Below are 16,607 nucleotides of genomic sequence, written 5' to 3' on the forward strand. Positions count from 1 at the left end.
ATATTATGAAGAAGGCCTTACTTAAGTGTGGATGAGTGTGAGTTAAGGAGAGTGTGTTTGTTTTTTTCTTGCCCAGTCACTTGGTCTTCCAGGACCCTGAGTGAGGAGCTGGCTCACCAGATGGCAGAAATGTGTGAGGGGCAGTGGTGGTGTCTTCTTCATCCCGGCTGCCAGCTAGCAGTTGCCTTAGTGGCATAGGGGACAGGGATGGTTTTCCTTCCTTGACCTTTAAGGTGGGCCCATTATGGGCGGCCAGCTGGGACTTCCAGGCCAGACAGGCTGGAGCTGCTGGTGGACATGGCTCATGCTAGGGCCATGGGCTTGGAGCTGGGGCTGAGGTACACAGAGGGACCTGTGGGGGGTGTGGGCTCCAGCTCCATGAAGGCTGAGTAGAGGGTGGTGAGGTGCAGGTCACCCAGTGCCCCGGAGCCCCCACTGCCTGGTGGTGCCAAGTCGCCAGTCCCACTGCCTGTCTCTGCCAGACAGGGCCCAGGTGGGAAGCAATGGTTTGGTGGCGGAGGTGGCGGCATTGACGATGATGTTGGGGATGAAGTCACCAGTACCAATGGGTCGAGGGCCAAGCTGTCATCCTTCAGCTGTTCCCACAGGTTTCCTAGTTGGGAGAGAGATCAGGAATCACTGGGAGGTACCAAAGAGCCCTGTCTCCCCCCACTCCATGGCTCTTGCATGCTAAAAAGAGCAGGATTGGGGTTACCTTGATGGGGGAATAGACCTTTGGCACCAGGCAGTTGCTAGAACTCTCATATTCCTCTGCCATAGCTTTCAGATGATCTCTGGGGCTCTTTTTTTCGAGGGAGGTGAAGTGGGCAAGGACTTGAGAGCTGACCTATTGGAAGGGCTGACGCGGGATGCCTGGGTGGCTCAGCGGTTGAGTGTCTGTCTTTGGCTCAGGGTGTGATCCCAGAGTCTCAGGATTAAGTCCCAAATCAGGCTCCCTGAGTGGAGCCTGCTTCTCCTTCTGCCTATGTCTCTGCTTCTCTCTCTCTCTGTCTCATAAATAAGTAAAATCTTAAAAATAAATAAATAAATAAGGAAGGGCTGATGCTTATGCTTACGCTGTGCACCCTGGAGTTAGCCTGCAGAGGGCGTCCCTGGAACTGCCCCTCTCCCCGGGGTTCCTGCCCAAACTCCTAAGGAAGGTGCACCTGCAGCCAAAACCAAGGATCTTCCAACAACATGCTGCTGAACCCAGTGAGCTGGCTGTGCTTAGCTCCCTGGGGCTCCTCCACTGTATGCCTGAGGGAGAGAAGTGGAGCCTGGAGCACTGGTAAAGCAACTCACATGATGGCTGATTGTGAGTGTTGAGCATGGTCCCCACTTCTGGACGGGGTTGAGGATCTAGCTGCATGTTTCTAACATGCTTACCAAGACCTGAGCCATCTCCTCCACACAGCCCGGAGCTCTGTGAGGGCCAGCTGTCTCCACCTGCTTGTGGATGTCCCTCAGCCCAGTCCACCCAGGGGGGTCTGAGGCCTGGGTCAGTACCCCCTCCAAACCTCCTGTGGCCAGGACCAGGGCCTGGGCAAGCACTGGATCTGAATGGGTGGGCTTGACCACGTGTAGAAAAAAGCAGGCAAAATGGAATGGAATCAATAGAACCTCTTCCCAGACTCCTCCTGCCAAACCTCTCCAGGACCTGCCTAGTTCTGAAGCCTTACGCTCTTCCTGGGGGAAGATCTCTCTCCTTCTGCATTAAAAGATGAATGAGAAGATGCAACCACTTCAGACTGGCAGTCACTCACAGCCAATATGGAATATAACACTGGGCTCTTTCCCACCTCCCCAAAGCTGAGAGTGGCTAGACGATGGGGTCAGTGGGAACATGTTCAGGGGCACCAAGAGAAGGGAGATAGGGCAAGAACATTCCTCTTCACCCCTTGGCACCCCTTGCCAGCTCGGGATTTTTCTGTTTCCATTGATCAGAAACCTGGCAGCTAGCAGGTCATGTCCTGGAGCCTTAGAGGGGATGGGCCACACTGCCAGACGTATCTGTGCAGTCCTGTCCCACCTTCCTTTTCTCAGCCCTGCTCACCCTGGAGGTCAAAGTCGGTGAGAGAGGGGTTGATGGCATCCAGGTCAGTGCCAAGGTCTCCATCTGGCAGCAGGGTGTCATGCATGGTCTTGGCCGGGGAAGGCTCAGCCAGCAGCTTGGCACTGTGGCTGGGTGGGGTGTTGGCAGGCAGAGGCGAGTCCTGGGGGGTGCCTGGCTGGGCCCGCAGCTCAAGGCGCCCATCTGGTTGTGGGAACAATGGCTGCGGAGGTCCAGGAGGGGCCAGGCCCGGTGAGAGGTGTGAATATGTCTGCCCATAGCAAGAGGGGACGTGCCCCCCAAGTAGGTCCTGCAGGGGGTTCTTGCCAGGAATGGGGCCCGAAGCTGGGTGGATTGGATGCAGTGGCTGGGAGAGCCCCACTGGAGGGGCCAGGGGTCGGATGGGGCCTGAGCCTGCCAGCCCCAAGGGTGGGCAGCCCAGCAATGGGGAACCCAGCTTCTCCCTCTTCTCTCCAATGAGGCTGTCCAGCTCTTCTGAAAAGGCCCAAGAGAAAAGAGAGAGGAATACCATGAGAATTCCCTTTCCCCACAATCTGTCCCCAGCCTTGGAACCACTCAGGCTACTCTCACTAATCAGTTCACTAGCTCAGCTTCTCTCCCTCTCTCCCTCCCTGCCACCCAATTCCTCCCTCCTCCCCGCCCTGCACCCCCCTCAGCTCCGGGGCACCCTGGGCCCTCTCTTGCATTGCCCCCTCAGCCTCTTACCTGGCTTGGCCATGCTCTTGCGCACAGCAATAGGGTCTTTCCTCTTCCACTTCTGTAGCTCCTCCTGCATCTTGTCAATTTTGGCTGGATTGAGGGCCCACAGGCAGCCTTTGCGAGAGGAACTGCCTGATTTGTTCTCCACTTTCTCAAAGCACTTGTTAAGAGAAAGGTTGTGGCGAACAGAATTCTTCCAGCCGTCAGGCGCTGTCTGCCAGAGCAGAGCAAGACAAAGTTCAGGCCAGGGTCAACAAGCCTGAGCCAGGTCTGGGCTCCAGAAAACTTCTTTGTCCTCTGGACACAGAACCGCCACCCTTTCTGGCGCTTGTCATCCTCCTCAGCACCCAGCCCATGCTTGGTACCCTTCAGTGGTGGGGAAGGGGCAGGCAGGAACCTTGACTACAAATTATTTTCACCTAAAATCTGCCTTCAATGCCACCCCCACCTCTGGCTGACCCTTCAGAGGATTATTGGGATGGTTCATAAAGGGAGGGCTGGTTCCTCCTCTGGAGTTGGACCAGTCCCCCTGGTTTTCAGGCTGTGCTAGGACCCCTCACAACTCTCAGGTCTCCCAAGGCCAGCTTTGGAATGGGGAGGAAGCTGAGGAATGCTCCTTTCCAGGGTCTGCCTCATCCCTGCTTGAGCAAACTCAGGAGAAAAGAAAAATGGATGAGGTTGTATTTGGATGTATGCACATGTTGCTCATATATTATGTGTATATCTGCGTTTTGGTTGGGGGGGAGGGATAGATTGGCTATGTGTATGTGTATGTGTACGCATGTGTCCCTAAGTATGTCTCCTTGGTGTAAGCTTGTCTCCTGTGTGGGTCTGTGAATTCATTTGAGTGTGAGGATGTTTGTGTGTGAGAAAGTCTCTCTGGGTATGTGGGGGTGTCCATGATTGTGCATGTGTGTGTGGGTGTGAATGTTCACATGAGGGTGCCTGGGAGGCGTGCCCGGGTGGGGAGGCAGCCCTCAGGTGGGGAGTCGGCGGGGGGGCTCGTGCCAACAGAATAAACACCCATTAGGAGGCCTGGTCATACCACCAGTGCAATAATTGTGCCCAGGGAGGGTTGTAAAAACCATTAGGCTGACTCAGTTGGGTGAGAGGTGGCGGCAGGGGTGCCAGTGGGTACCCCCACCCCCGCTTCCAGCTCTGTTCCAGCCTCTGTGATAGTCCTGGGCCTGGCAGGGTTATGGGCAAAGCATCTGCTCCAGCCAGTGGGGCCCCCATACCCTCACCCCCTGGTCCCTTTTCCCTTTCAGCCTGCAGTTTCTGCATAATGAGGGGCGGCCACTCCCTCCTCCCCAGCTCCCTTGCCCGAGGGAGCAGCCAGGCTGAATCACGCCCAGCAGAACTGGGTCCCAATGCCAGCGTCACTGCAAGTTGCTGGCAGGAGCTGCTGGAGCCTTTCTCAGGGGACAGCTGGCCTGGGGCTGGGGGCTGGTTGAGATGACCCCCAAGGCTCGCAGGGTCATAAGGGGGGATTCTGGAGCCACCAGACTGGTCAGCTGGGGATTCACCGTCAACTCCCACAACAGTTCCTACTAGAAGTCCAGGCCGTGTCGCCTGATGGGCAGAGTTAATGTGCACTGGGCCTTTTTATAGGCCCATAAATCTGTGACTTTGGGATGCCAGGGCAGCCCCCGCCCCAGCCACTTCCTGTTTGGAAGAAAGATGGTCAGCACTAATAATTATGTCCAGTGGCTGGACACTTCCCCAGTCCCACATCCCTGACTCATGGGGCTACAGGATGCCCACCTCAGCTGCCTTGGGCATGAATGCCACCCACCCCAGGGTCCACTCTGTTTTTACCCAGAAAAATGACCTTCAAATGGAGAGTGAGTGATAAAGGGGACAGGGGATCTTTGAACTAATTCCTTAGGTAGGTCAGAGGGGAGCCATCTGAGTTGGAAGGAATGTATGTGCCAACTGGTCCAACCTGACCATTTTACAGATTGGGAAACTGAGGTCCAGGGAAGAAAGAGGCTGGCCCTAGATCACACAGGAGGCAGTGACAGAGCCCAGACTCCAGCTCTCTGTTCCCTTATTAAGGGCCCTGCCCAGGTCACCCTATAGTGCTGGCTTCCCCATTGGGGCCCGTCCCATCCTCACAGATGCTTTCTCTCTGAAGTCAAATGTAAACTCAGGAGTGAGGGAGTGATGCAATTGGCTAAGAACAACAACTAGAACCAAAAAAAAAAAAAAAAAAGTTGTTAGACCTCTTCACTCTTCAGCCCCATAAAACAGGGATTACACGGCTCCCAGAAAAAATAATTAAGCCAGGAAGATGAGATGCAGGGAGGGGCTGGGGGCCAGGCCGGGAGTTGGCAGGGAGGAATGGCTGAGAGGAACAGGGCAGGGCCCTCACTTCCCTCTCTCTGGCCTGGCCCCGTGAAGCCCTATAGAGGACCCTCCACAAGCTGTAGGGCATAGGGAGGGTCTCGCCTCTAGATCTGTTGGGATATAGGGGCAGCCCTGGGTGCTGGCTTTGATGCTTCTCAAATCCCAGAGACAACTCTCCTCCCTCCTCCTCTCCCTTCCAGAATCACTGGTAGATAGATGACCATACTTTCCCATTCTCTGGTCATCTTGCCCACTCCTCATTTGATGGCAATGCAGCAAGTACAAACTTGTTTGAGTATCAGCTTCAGATTATCCTCTGGCAGGACAACTAAGAAGAGAGTGGGGCCAAAATCCCCCTACTGGCAGATGGAGATGAGTTTTGGACCTGGGCCTCAGCATCTACCTCCTGCCTGGTTAGCAGGCAAGATTATCTCCACCAGGGTCTGGACCTTGGAGAAGGCACTCCTCACACACAAGCTCTGATCTCTGCCCCCATCCCAAAGAAGAGGTCTGTGCTGGAGGGTACGGGGGGCATGCAGAGAAGGGAGGGAAGCAGTTGATGTGTGAAGCCAAACAGCTTGAGCCAACAACCGATCCCCTCTGTTGTATGACCTTGAGTAGGTGGATCACCCCTTCTGATGTGTTTGCCCATCTGGAGAGAAGGGCATCTCTCCAGCCTCTAGTCCAGTAGAGCCCTCAGAAGCCCCCTCAGTAGATGACAGGAACTACATACTGTACTTGGGAAGGTCAAGTGAGCCACCCAGTTCCCTGGGACACTTGAAGACCATGAAGCCCACACCCCGCTTTCTGGCAGAACTGCCGCTGAGCCTGCCACCCACAGAGGCAGATCTTAATCTCTCCCTGGAAGGCAGCGGGTTCTGTGGTCCCAGGATCCCATGCCACCCTGGCTGGCTAGCTCTTACTCAGATTCCTCTAACCCTACAGCATCCTGGGGCCAGGGGTGGGGATGGTCTCTCAGTTCTTCCCAAGCTCTTCCTCTCCACTTGGGATAGGTGGATGATTCTTGAAGCCTATCCGGGCCGACATGTCTGCTTTCCACCAGCATAGATCTGACTCCTGGACTGCTGTGTAACCTCGGCGGAATGACCTAGGACTTTTTGAAGTGGAGACAAGAGGATGTGTGGAGGAGGCAAACCCTCTCCTGGCTTTCATTCTGACCCTTGCTCTGCCTTCTAACTGAACCCTTTGGCTCCAGAGAGGCCTGGCTGGCCCAGGACTCGGGATGGTAAGATTAGGGTGGATCTTGGGCTCACCTTGAAGTAGGGAAAGTGCTCCGTCATGAAATTGTAGATCTCGCTGACAGGAAGGCTCCCAGTTTTACTGTTCTTAAGGGCCATGAAGATGAGGATGCTGAAGGCAGAGAAAACTTTGAGAGTTTGGACTTCTGAGCAGGCCGGAAGTCTCCCCCTTCCCACTCCACCTGCCCTGGCTGGAGTAGTTGAGGAGGAATAAACTGCTGGAGACTTAGGTGAGAGGCTCTATAAGGTTGAAAGGAGAAAGGATGAGAAGGTGTCTACTGACGTTGGGAATTACTGATACACAAGGGTCTTGTGGCATCTGAAAGGCCTGGGTTGTCATACTGGCTTGGCCACTCACTGGCTGTGTGACCTTGGGTGAGTGCCTTAACCTCTCTGAACCTCAGTTTCCTCAGCTTTGAAGTAAGGAAAGTAATAGCTACCTCAGAGTTGTGAGGATTAAGGATGATGCCTGGAACATAGAAGACACTCGTTAAATGGAAGCCATCATTACCAGCCAGGCCCTAGCCAGTTGCACACTGTCAGACAGCAAGGAAGGGAACTAAGTTTTCTTGAACCCCTACAATGTGCCAGGCATATTCTCTCACTTAATCTTTCCAAAGGCCTGAATATGGCTGTTCCTTTTTTTTTTTTTTTTTAACAGATGAATAGAAGCTCAGAGAGATTGCCTGAGACTTCACAGCTAGTGAATTTTAGATTTTATTTATTTATTTGAGAGAGAGAGAGAGGGAGGGAGGGAGAGAGATAATGAGCTGAGAGAGGGGCAGAGGGAAAAGCAGACTCTATGCTGAGCAGGCGAGCCTGATGCAGGGCTCAATCCTAGGACCCTGAGATCATAACCTGAGCTGAAGGAAGATGCTTAACTGACTGAGCCACCCAGGTGCCCCCATAGCTAGTGAATTCTAGAACCTCGACTTGAACTCAGTTCTGTTGGACTCCAAGGATTGGGTGTGCATCATCATCCTGCCTCCCCCAAAACTCTTCTCCATGCTTCTGGCTGCTGTTTGCGTTCCTTTTCCTTCCCTGAGCTCGCACTGGCTAATGACCTGACCCCATGTGGGGCCTGGCACACAGGAGGTGAAGCCTCACTGTTAACTGGATGAATGAGGGTTCAGGTGGGAAGGTCTCTTAGAGGCATTGGGTGTTGCAGGCTTGGGGCTTACAACCCCAGCTCCAATCTTGCAGGTGGTGGACCCCTGAGCTGTGTCTGCAGGCCTCATCCCTCACTTATTTCCAGCAGAGCTTTGGGGTTGGGTTTCTCTCTGTATCTAGGGGAAAGGGAGGGGGAAAGGGGCGAGCATCCCTCCTAAACTGTCAGTCCCAGCCCTGGGCCCCAGGAGGTTAGAGCTTAGGGGGCCCATCTCAGGGCACCAGCCCCTGCCAGGTAGAGCCACTGACTTGGCTCCCCAGGGTTAGACAAAAGGTCAGATGTGATCTAGTCCATCCGCCTGCCCCCATGCAGGAATCTCCTCTCCAGCATCCTCTCAAAACCTACTGGGTATGACTTCCATTTTCTACCATCACCTTATATACCTTGAGGATTCCATGCCTCATTTTCCCCACTGGTGCTCTTACCCCTCTTCCATCCACCCTAGGGGGGCTGAGAAACTTACCTGTAGGAGTAGATGGGTTTGGGAAAGAGGGGCTGGTGCCCATCAGTGCTGGCCTGGGGTGCGATCCGCTGGTAGGGATAGTGTGAGGAGCCCAGGTACGGTATGGGGTAGCTGCCACCACCTGGTGAGTACTGTAGAGGTCAAAGGGGCAGAATGGTTGCCATGGTAACCAGTCTTTCCCAAGATGGTGGTGCCCCCCCCCCCCCACTTCATGTACATCCAGAGGCGGGGCTGAGGCTAGATTCTTCTCTCCCAGGTTATGAGCTCCAAAAGCAGAGCCATCTGAATCTGAGGAGGCTGGCTAAGGGTGTGGACATCTGAGAGACTCTGAGGATATCCACATTCCCAAATTTGGGATCTCAGAGGCCTCAAAGTGCCTTTCTTCCAAGCCATCTAGGTACTCTGGTTGCCATGGTGATGGGGAAGCATCCTGGCTGGGCTAGAGAGTGTGAGGTGCTCCAGGCCTCCCCCACATTTTCTGGAGCAGCTGGGTCGGAAGTGGGGTGTCCAGCCTGGGCGTTCGTTTGCTGGGCACTGCCACCTTTTACGAGTTTCAGTGGCTCTTTGAAAAGGCTGGTCATGGTGGTGGGCAGGTGGGGGTAGGAGGTGTTTTTACGGCAAAGGGAGTGGCTGCGGTGCCAGGGGTGGTGTTTTATGGGGGCAAAGGGGGTAGGAGACTCTGACTCCCCCAGGCTGAAGTGTTCTTTCCAGGTCACCCGAGAGACACTTAGTACCTGAGTCACCCTCTTTGCAGGCTCTATAAAGCCCTGGGTGCGGCCATCTTGTTCGGGGGGGTGGGTAGGGGGTACAGAACTCAGAAAACAATCAAAGCAGGGCTGGGCATGGTGAGGCCATTTAAGGTCTGGCAGCCCCTTAACCTCGCTGTGGCTCAGGCCCTGATGGGCCAGGCTGCCTCAGGGACACCCTCAAGACCTTGAGCCTCAGGATGGCTTTAGCCATTCCAGCTAGGCTCCTCATGGTGGCAAGGATGATGCCTCACGTGCTCCCTCTGTTTCCCTCCATCTCCCGCCCCAAAGCAAGCAGTCTGACCACCTCCCCCACTCCCCCCCACGTGCCTGCCTCCCTGGCTAGGGCCAAGATCAGGGCCAAGGCTAAAGAGCTGGGAGTGGAACCTGCTCCACAGGCAGGGCCTGTCTCAGTGCCAGGCTGCAGGTGGATAGAGCTGGGCTCTGGGCAGCCACTTGCTCTGTCTTGCCCAGTGACTCCTGGGAGCTGCCTGGATGCTCTGGGGCTCTTTTCTTTCTCTTTTTAAAAACGTGCATCCCATGCCAATGCAGGGTGATTACTTGGGCATCCTGTCCATGTCAGGGGAGCTGAGGCTGGGCAGTGGGGTGGAGAAGAGGGAAAGGGCCAAAGATGATGGGGTCTTGGAGCCTTCCAGGTGGGAAGGTCCCCTCACTCTATGCCTGCTCCCACCCTGTCTAGGTGAAAGGGAAGTTTGGGGCCAAGGCTACATAGCCAGACAGTGGCTGACCCAGACAGGAGCCTGTTGTTCCCTTTCTGCTCAGTCTTGTGTGTCGCTCCACACACTCCTTTTCTCTTCACCCCTGCCTTTGTCTGGCTCTCCTCCTCCTGCTCTTTTTGGTTCATGTCTGAACCCTGTCCCAATCTCAGCCCCACTCTCTTTCCTGAGACTCTCTAAGACTGTTGGATGAACCCCACCTACTCCTAGAGAAGGGAAATTGCTTCCTTCCCCATTATCCCCTGGCCCCCGACCCTAGGTGGATCCTGGACCTCAGGCTGCCCCTACCTGCCATTGCAAGTGTGCACAGTCATGTACATGCCCACACACCTCATACCACGTAATATGCTGAGGCCCCAGGGATGCATGCCCACCTGCCTCTGACCCACCTGGTGGAATGGGGGCTGGGAGGGACAGTACATGTGCTGCAAGGGGGGCTGGTAACAGTACATCCCAGGACCAGTCTCCAGAGCTGGGGGCTTGACCTTGACTTCTGACCCCTGCTGGAAAAAAACACAGATGACCAGGTGGGACCTTGATTTTCTTCCTCCCTCTCTTCTGTGGCTTGAAAGTTACACAGAAGCAACCTCCACTCTGCCTCCCCCAAAGCTTAGTCCTGGAGAGCAAATGGAGAACAGAGAAGGTCAGGGATTTTCTTGAGGGAACTCAGGAAGTTAGTGGGGGAGCCAGGGCTGGAATCGACAGTACTCCCTACCCCTCCACCTCACTTCAGGTGAGAGGCAGAGGCCGAGCTGTCCAGAGGAGTGGGGGAGATTTGACAATGATCACAGTGAGGTTGGGTAGGGTCAGAGATCCCTCTGGAATAGCACAAGGATATAGTGCCTGATCCCACTCAAGCCTGGCTTGGGGCCCACTTGGTTCAGAGCTGCTGGCCTCTCAGAACAGGTCTGTGGAGGACATCTGGAAAAGGTTAGTGTTCTAGAATTCCCACTGCAGGGCCACAGTAAGGGGAGCACAGGAAGTGGTCAGACTGGTTGGCCCAGCTGGTGACCCAAGCCCTGCCACCTCCTCCTCTGCAAAGCCCAGGGGAGCTCCAGCAGGCTCCTGGGAGGGGGCTGATGAGTCCTCTCCAGTTTGTCTCCTGGTCATCCTCAACTCAAAGGCCTTTGCTCTCTGATCCAGGGAGTCTACCCAGTTGCTGGTCTGCTTGAGTCCCATGGCACTATTTCACCCAGGCACAGGGAATCTGTAGCTGTTACCGGCAGAGGCGGCCAGACTCTGGCTTCCTGAGGTCGTGAGGTCCACATGGAGCCTCTGAAATCTAGCACTAGTCAGAAAGATTGGACAGCTAGGTACTGGAAGGTGAAGAAGGAGGTAGACCACTCTTCCTGATGTTCCTAAGGGCCCTTGGGAACCAGCATCTGGGCCCAGAGGGTCAAATCAACAGTGACCTCTTTCTGGATGTGCCCTGGGGTTGCTGATGCAGAGATAGCCACCATCGTAGAATCTCAGGCCCGGAAGGGCCGTTGTCCAACCTCCTCATTTGGAAGATGATGGGGCTGAGCCCACTGAGGGGAAGTGATGTGTACGAGGTCACCCAGTGAGTCTACTAGCAGCTGTAGTTCCCTGGGCCTGAGTTCCTTTCCACTGTGCAGGGGGAAGGGAGTGAGCTCAAATCTTAGCCTCACTTCCTACAGGCCAAGGGACACCTTGGGAAAGTCACTTGACCTCTATGGAACTTCAGTTTCCTCATCTGCAAAATGGGGATAGTGGGAAGTCTTTTGAGGGTTGCTGTGAGGAGTAAGTGGGGGTCCTTGAGAGGAAGCATCTGGCACAGTGCTCAAGATCTGGCACTGGGTAGACATTTGGGGAAGGCAGCAGCTAATATGATTGTGCCCTCACCATGAACAGCTGTCATGTTCAATGGACCTGAGGAGAAGCCATCAAAGGACTCCAGTACCAAGAGTCCCTGTCTTGGTCACAGCTGGTAGGTACCCAACCCCTTCTTTATCTTCCAAGCCTGGAAATCAGGCTTTGTCTGGGGTGGCTTGGGGATGGAATGGGAACCTGTGTGAAAGCAAGAGGTGTGGAGAGCTGGTGGGCATCTTAAGTAGGCACAACCCAGGCTGAGCCTGCTCAGTGCTCACTACCTCAGGGATCTCCAAACTTCCCTTTAGCTTTCCTCTTCCCAAGGCAACAAGACTGTGAGGCTGGTCCTTTTAACCATTTTTTCAGATGAGGCTCAGAGAGGTTAAGTGACTTGCCCAAGATCACACAGCGTGGGTATGGCAGTGGAAGGGCATGTTGACCTTCCAAGGTGCTTTCAAGGTATTTCTATGAATACATTCTGGGCAAAGAATGGGGCCTGGAAGCTCTCTCAACCATGTACGCTGATGCTGGAGAGGGAACCTTGTGCCCTGTGGCTCCTCCCTAAACCCTTTCTCTAGGTCTCTGGAATGTGTTTTTCTTCTCACATTTACATATGGGCGGATAGGTCTGGCTGGGGATTCTCTGACACTTAAACAAATAGAGAAGTCACACACTGGAATCCTGACTCAGGAGCCTCTGGGAAGCTGCCAGCTTCCTTAGACTGATCTGCCTCCCCTATTCCACCCCGTCCATGCTGGGGGAGGGGGGACCGGTGGTGGGGGGCAAGTCAGCATCCCCTCCCCAGCTGACTTGGAGGCCAGAATGAAGTCGAGATCCCAGCTTTGTGAGCTTGCCACTTCCCTGGCACACTGACCCTGAGTGGAAAGGTCTGGGAAGGGAAGGTGGAGTTTGATCTCAGAGGACTCATTCTGGGAACTAGGACCCCTGGGGGTAGGTGGGATGCCCACCAGCCACTGGTACTCACCAGGACTTGGGGGCTGTGCTCTTGGCTGGGGTAGGGGAGCCCGTTGCACCAGGCCTCTGCTGAGAAGCCAGGCAGGAAGGCCTCAGCCTCCCCAACATCCACGGGGATCTCCTCGAAGGCCTCCAGCGCCCCTGGGGTCTTAAAGGAGTGTCCATCAAGGGCCAGGGCAGTCTGGGCCTCAGGGAAGACGTCCTCATGGAAATGCCGCTTGTAGGGGTGGAAAGGCCCATGGCTGCCCTTGAGGAAGCGCCCAGGGCTGCTTGCCGGGCCCTCCTCAAAGCCGAAGCTGGGGTACTTGTCTGAGGGCGAGAGCCGGAAGGGGCCTGGGCCAGGGCCAGGGCCAGCTGGGCAGTGGATTTGCTCAGGGCCTGGTGATGCGACGCTGGGGCTCTGTGGGGGCAGTGAGGCTGCCCTCTCTGGAGGGCCGTCGGGCACAAATGATGAGCAGCTGAAGCCGGCAAGCTTCTGGGATGGATAGAGGGTAGAGAGCCTGTGAGTAGAGGCTGGACCAGGACCCTACTCTGTGCTAGGGTAAAGGGGTCTGCAGCTGAGCTCTGGAGGGCCCCCAAACAACCGAGGAGACATAGACCACCCTTGGAAGCCCTAATCTGATGAGGGCACACTGCTCCTAGATCTGAGGTACCCCAAGTCTGATGGATGCACAGCGCTGCCCTAGCACCAAACTGAAGGGATCAGCAGAAGCCTGTATCCGAGCACTGCTGGATCTTGGAGTCACTGAGTACTTGGTCACTGGTGGAAGTGACAGGGCAGATCCCAGGAGGTCCCTGGGGGTGGGGGTGACTGGTCCAGCAGCTGCTATACAGTCCTCAGGCCAAGGCACCCAGGTACTTACGTTCTGTGGAGCAGGGGAGCCTGGGAGGCCCGGTGCCTGCATGAGGTCCCCCTGGGGCTCGCCCTCCAGTCTGGTGGGGCCGGGCAGTGTGGCGTCAGACTGCGGCGGGAGTAGCGACACCATCACCCAGTCCTGGCCTCGAAGAAAGTCGGCTGTGATGAGAGTGAGGACCAGGGTCCTGGGGTGACCAACCCCAAGTTCACCTCCTCCATTCCCACCCTATCCCTGGGCTGGAACCTTCAGTCCAGCCAGACATCTGGTAAGGCACAGAGAGACAGACAGGCAGACAGGCAGATAAACAGGCAAAGTGAGAGAAACATCAGAGACAGAAGGAGGCAGATAAACAATGAGAGACAGAGGAAGAAACCACAGAGAGAAGGCTGGTGGGGAGAGTGAGCACCACCCCCTCCCCCATCAGCACTCAGCCCCAGGAGGGAGAGTTGACTGCTCTGGAGCTCAACTGCAGATGGTTCCCTGGAGACCCTGCCTCTAGCCCCCATCTCCCCAGTGAGGGACTGGGCTAGGTGACCATGGCGAGCAGCCTCTGTTTGGTGGCTGAGCAAGTGGGTGGTTCTGAGAGAAGACAGGAGCTGGAGAGAGAGGGTCAAGCCCAGGCCTAGGGTGGGAGTTATCCTCATGCTGCAGGGGACCCAGCTCTCCATAGAGGCTGGGCCTGTGGTGCCACTTTAGGGACTGGTGGGACCAGTGTGCCACTGGGGACTTGAAGGGACCTGGTTGCCTGGTGGCCCTGTGAGCCTGGCATGGCCTCTTGCCGCCTCCAGACTGCATCTAGTACCTATGACTTTGTACAGGCCACTGACCTTTTTAAAAAAATTATTTTTAAGTAATCTCTACACCCCCCCCCCCCATGGGGCTTAAGCTCATAACCCCTGAGATCAAGGGTCACATGCTCTACCAACAGAGCCAGCCAGATGCCCCCCAGGCCACTGTCCTTTCTGAGCTTTGGTTTCACTATTTGAAAAACTAGGGGGCTTGTGGTAGATGATAGCTTAGGGCCCTTTCTGCTCCGATCTTCTAGAATTACAGAACTTTGTCCCCAGCACAGCCCAGAGGTTGAGAGGAATTAGCTCTAAGCCTTTTCTTGCTACCTGTGTTAGGGAAGCTCTCTGACCTCCGACACCAGCATCTACAGAGCAGGGAGAGAGGTAGGGCCTCCCGCATAGGGATGCTGTAGTAAATGAAATCACGCATAGGAAGCATTTTGTACAGCGCCTAGCACACGGTAAGTGCTCAATAGATGCCAGCTCTCGTTATTAATATCATTATTAGTACGGCCTTACTATTATCATCCTCAGCTGTCTGCCTTCCTTCTCCACCACCTGCAAAGGGCAGTTCCTCTTGAATGTACTCCTCTTTGCCAAGTAGTCTCTGATAAAGACCTCCATTTGCTGAGGGCCTGCTCTGGGCTGGCTGCTGTGTGAACAATTTGGAAAATTTTCTCATTGGTTTGTCAGAACAAACCGGGAAGAAAGATACATTATTAACCCCACTTTATAGTTGAGGAAATTGAGGCTCAGCAGGGTTACATGACCTGCTCAAATCACATAGCTTATCCTTAACAGAGTCAAGACTCAAGCCCAGGTCTGTTCGCTGTACCCCCTTAAGGTTTCTTCGTTTGGTGGGGGACCAGAGTGGGTGTGGGCTAAGCTGGGGTGTCAAGCAATAAGGCAAGCATGAGGTTCACACTTACCCCTCCTCCCTGAGGCCTCTACCAAACAGATCAGGATAACCATTCATTTTCCAGGCCCTGCTCTCCCAGGAGCTCTCCTGGGACCCCAAGGGGCCCAGCCTGGGGTTGGCACACCATTGATAAATAAACTACATCCTCCCTTTGTTTGGGGGTAATGGGGACAAGGAAGGGAGGGCATTTGCCCAAAGCCCATCAGGGGATCAATGGCGGAGGGGGCTAGTAGCTGGGGGTTTGGGGGTGGGCCCGGTGGGAGGCTCTCCTGCCGCTACAAGAGTCTCTACCGCCCCTTCTCCATGTCCCAGCACCCGCTCACTCAGCAATGCTAAATGTGGCGTGACCAGGGAAGCACCGAGCTGGCCGTAACTGGACACCACAGGGGAGCAGACATGGGGCCCGAGGTGCGGGGCAGCCCATCTCTGGCTCCGCATGACTGCCCGCCTGGCCTCTGTTCCCCGGACAGCTCCAGGACAGCTGGGGCTTGCCTGCCACGCCTGGATCTGGCCCAGAGCTGCTTTCCCAAGCCTTCTCCAGCACCTCCAGGGGAAATGCGGGGGGCCCTTTTCCCCCATGTCTCACACTTTGTAACCCATGAGGCAATGGTTGCTCCTCTCTCTGGAGGCAGGATAGTATATGGATAAGAGCAAGGGTTGCAGATTTGGTTTAACTTGAGTTTGAGTCCAGGCTGTGTCACTTCCTGGCTGTGATTTTTTTTCTTTCTTTTCTTTTTTCCTTTTAAAGATTATTTATTTATTCATGAGAGATACAGAGAAAGAGAGACATAGGCAGAGGGAGAAGCAGACTCGGTTGGTGCAGGGAACCCAATGTGAGACTCGATCCCAGGACCCTCATGACCTGAGCCAAAGCCAGATGCTCAAACACTGAGCCACCCAGGTATCCCTAGCAGTGTGATTTTGAAGCAACTGTGTAATTTTTTGTATCTTGCTTCTCTGATAAATAGGGCTTGTGGACCTATCTCACAAGATCGTCATGAAGGTTAAGAGAACCAATGCAGGGGCACCTGGGTGGTTCAGTGGTGAGCGTCTGCCTTTGGCTCATGTCGTGATCCCAGGGTCCTGGGATCAAGTCCTGCATCAGTTCCTCATGGGGAGCCTACTTCTCCCTCTGCCTGTGTCTTTGCCTCTCTCATGTGTCTCTCATGAATAAACAAATAAACAAATCTTTTAAAAGAGAGAGAGAGAGAGAGAGAGCCAATGTGTGTAGGATGCCCAGCACATAGAAAATGCTCAAGGACGTATGTCATACATTTGGCCTTATTGGCCAAATGTGGCTGTGGCCTGTGACTCCAGACTCTAGTTTCCCTGCTGGTCTTGCAGCTTCGGGTCTGGCAGATCTGGGGAGATAGGCCAGTGACCCCCAGGTGGCAGCTGTCCCTTCTACCCCTGCCCTCTATGCCTGGCCTTCACTCAGCCTGGCCTCAGGGGGCTGAGACCCCAGCTCTGCCTCTCTGAGACGTGAACCTGAGGAGGCCTCTTTGAGTCCCAGCGTGGGCTGCACATCCTGCTGAGGGTCTGGCCTTCGGTGAAGGCCCCCTGAAGCCTCTGGCTCACCCCCATCCTTGTATAAGCCTCTATGTCCCAGGACATCATCTGGAGCCCTGGTTGACTTCCAGCATCTCAGAGACCTTCACCATAAGCTTTAGTTCACACACAGCCATGACTTTTACACTCTGACTCGGCCAAACCACCATCCCCCTCTTCCAAGCCCCACAGGGATAG

The 16,607-nt window shown here is 55.0% G+C and overlaps 1 protein-coding gene across 1 annotated transcript; it reads right to left on the bottom strand.

Moving 5' to 3' along the window:
• Positions 1-302: 302 nt before the first annotated feature.
• FOXN1 (forkhead box N1) lies at positions 303-13,283 on the bottom strand. The gene is made up of 8 exons (XM_041726688.1): positions 13,161-13,283; positions 12,308-12,772; positions 9,882-9,992; positions 8,010-8,140; positions 6,394-6,490; positions 2,777-2,984; positions 2,054-2,545; positions 303-613 (listed from the first exon to the last, which is right to left on the bottom strand). The coding sequence occupies exons 1-8, from the start codon at positions 13,281-13,283 to the stop codon at positions 303-305; spliced, it is 1,938 nt and encodes a 645-aa protein (XP_041582622.1).
• Positions 13,284-16,607: the final 3,324 nt, after the last annotated feature.

This window comes from Vulpes lagopus, chromosome 12, assembly GCF_018345385.1.
Source record: "Vulpes lagopus strain Blue_001 chromosome 12, ASM1834538v1, whole genome shotgun sequence".
Taxonomy (NCBI): domain Eukaryota; kingdom Metazoa; phylum Chordata; class Mammalia; order Carnivora; family Canidae; genus Vulpes; species Vulpes lagopus.

Excerpts from the sequence above, each read along its gene's own strand:
- FOXN1 (XM_041726688.1), bottom strand. The coding sequence starts at position 13,283 with ATGGTGTCGCTACTCCCGCCGCAGTCTGACGCCACACTGCCCGGCCCC. Across the intron at positions 8,141-9,881 it reads CCCAGCCCCCATTCCACCAG|TACTCACCAGGTGGTGGCAG; the intron begins GTGGGTCAGAGG and ends TGACCTCTACAG. Across the intron at positions 2,546-2,776 it reads CAAGAGCATGGCCAAGCCAG|AAGAGCTGGACAGCCTCATT; the intron begins GTAAGAGGCTGA and ends GGGCCTTTTCAG.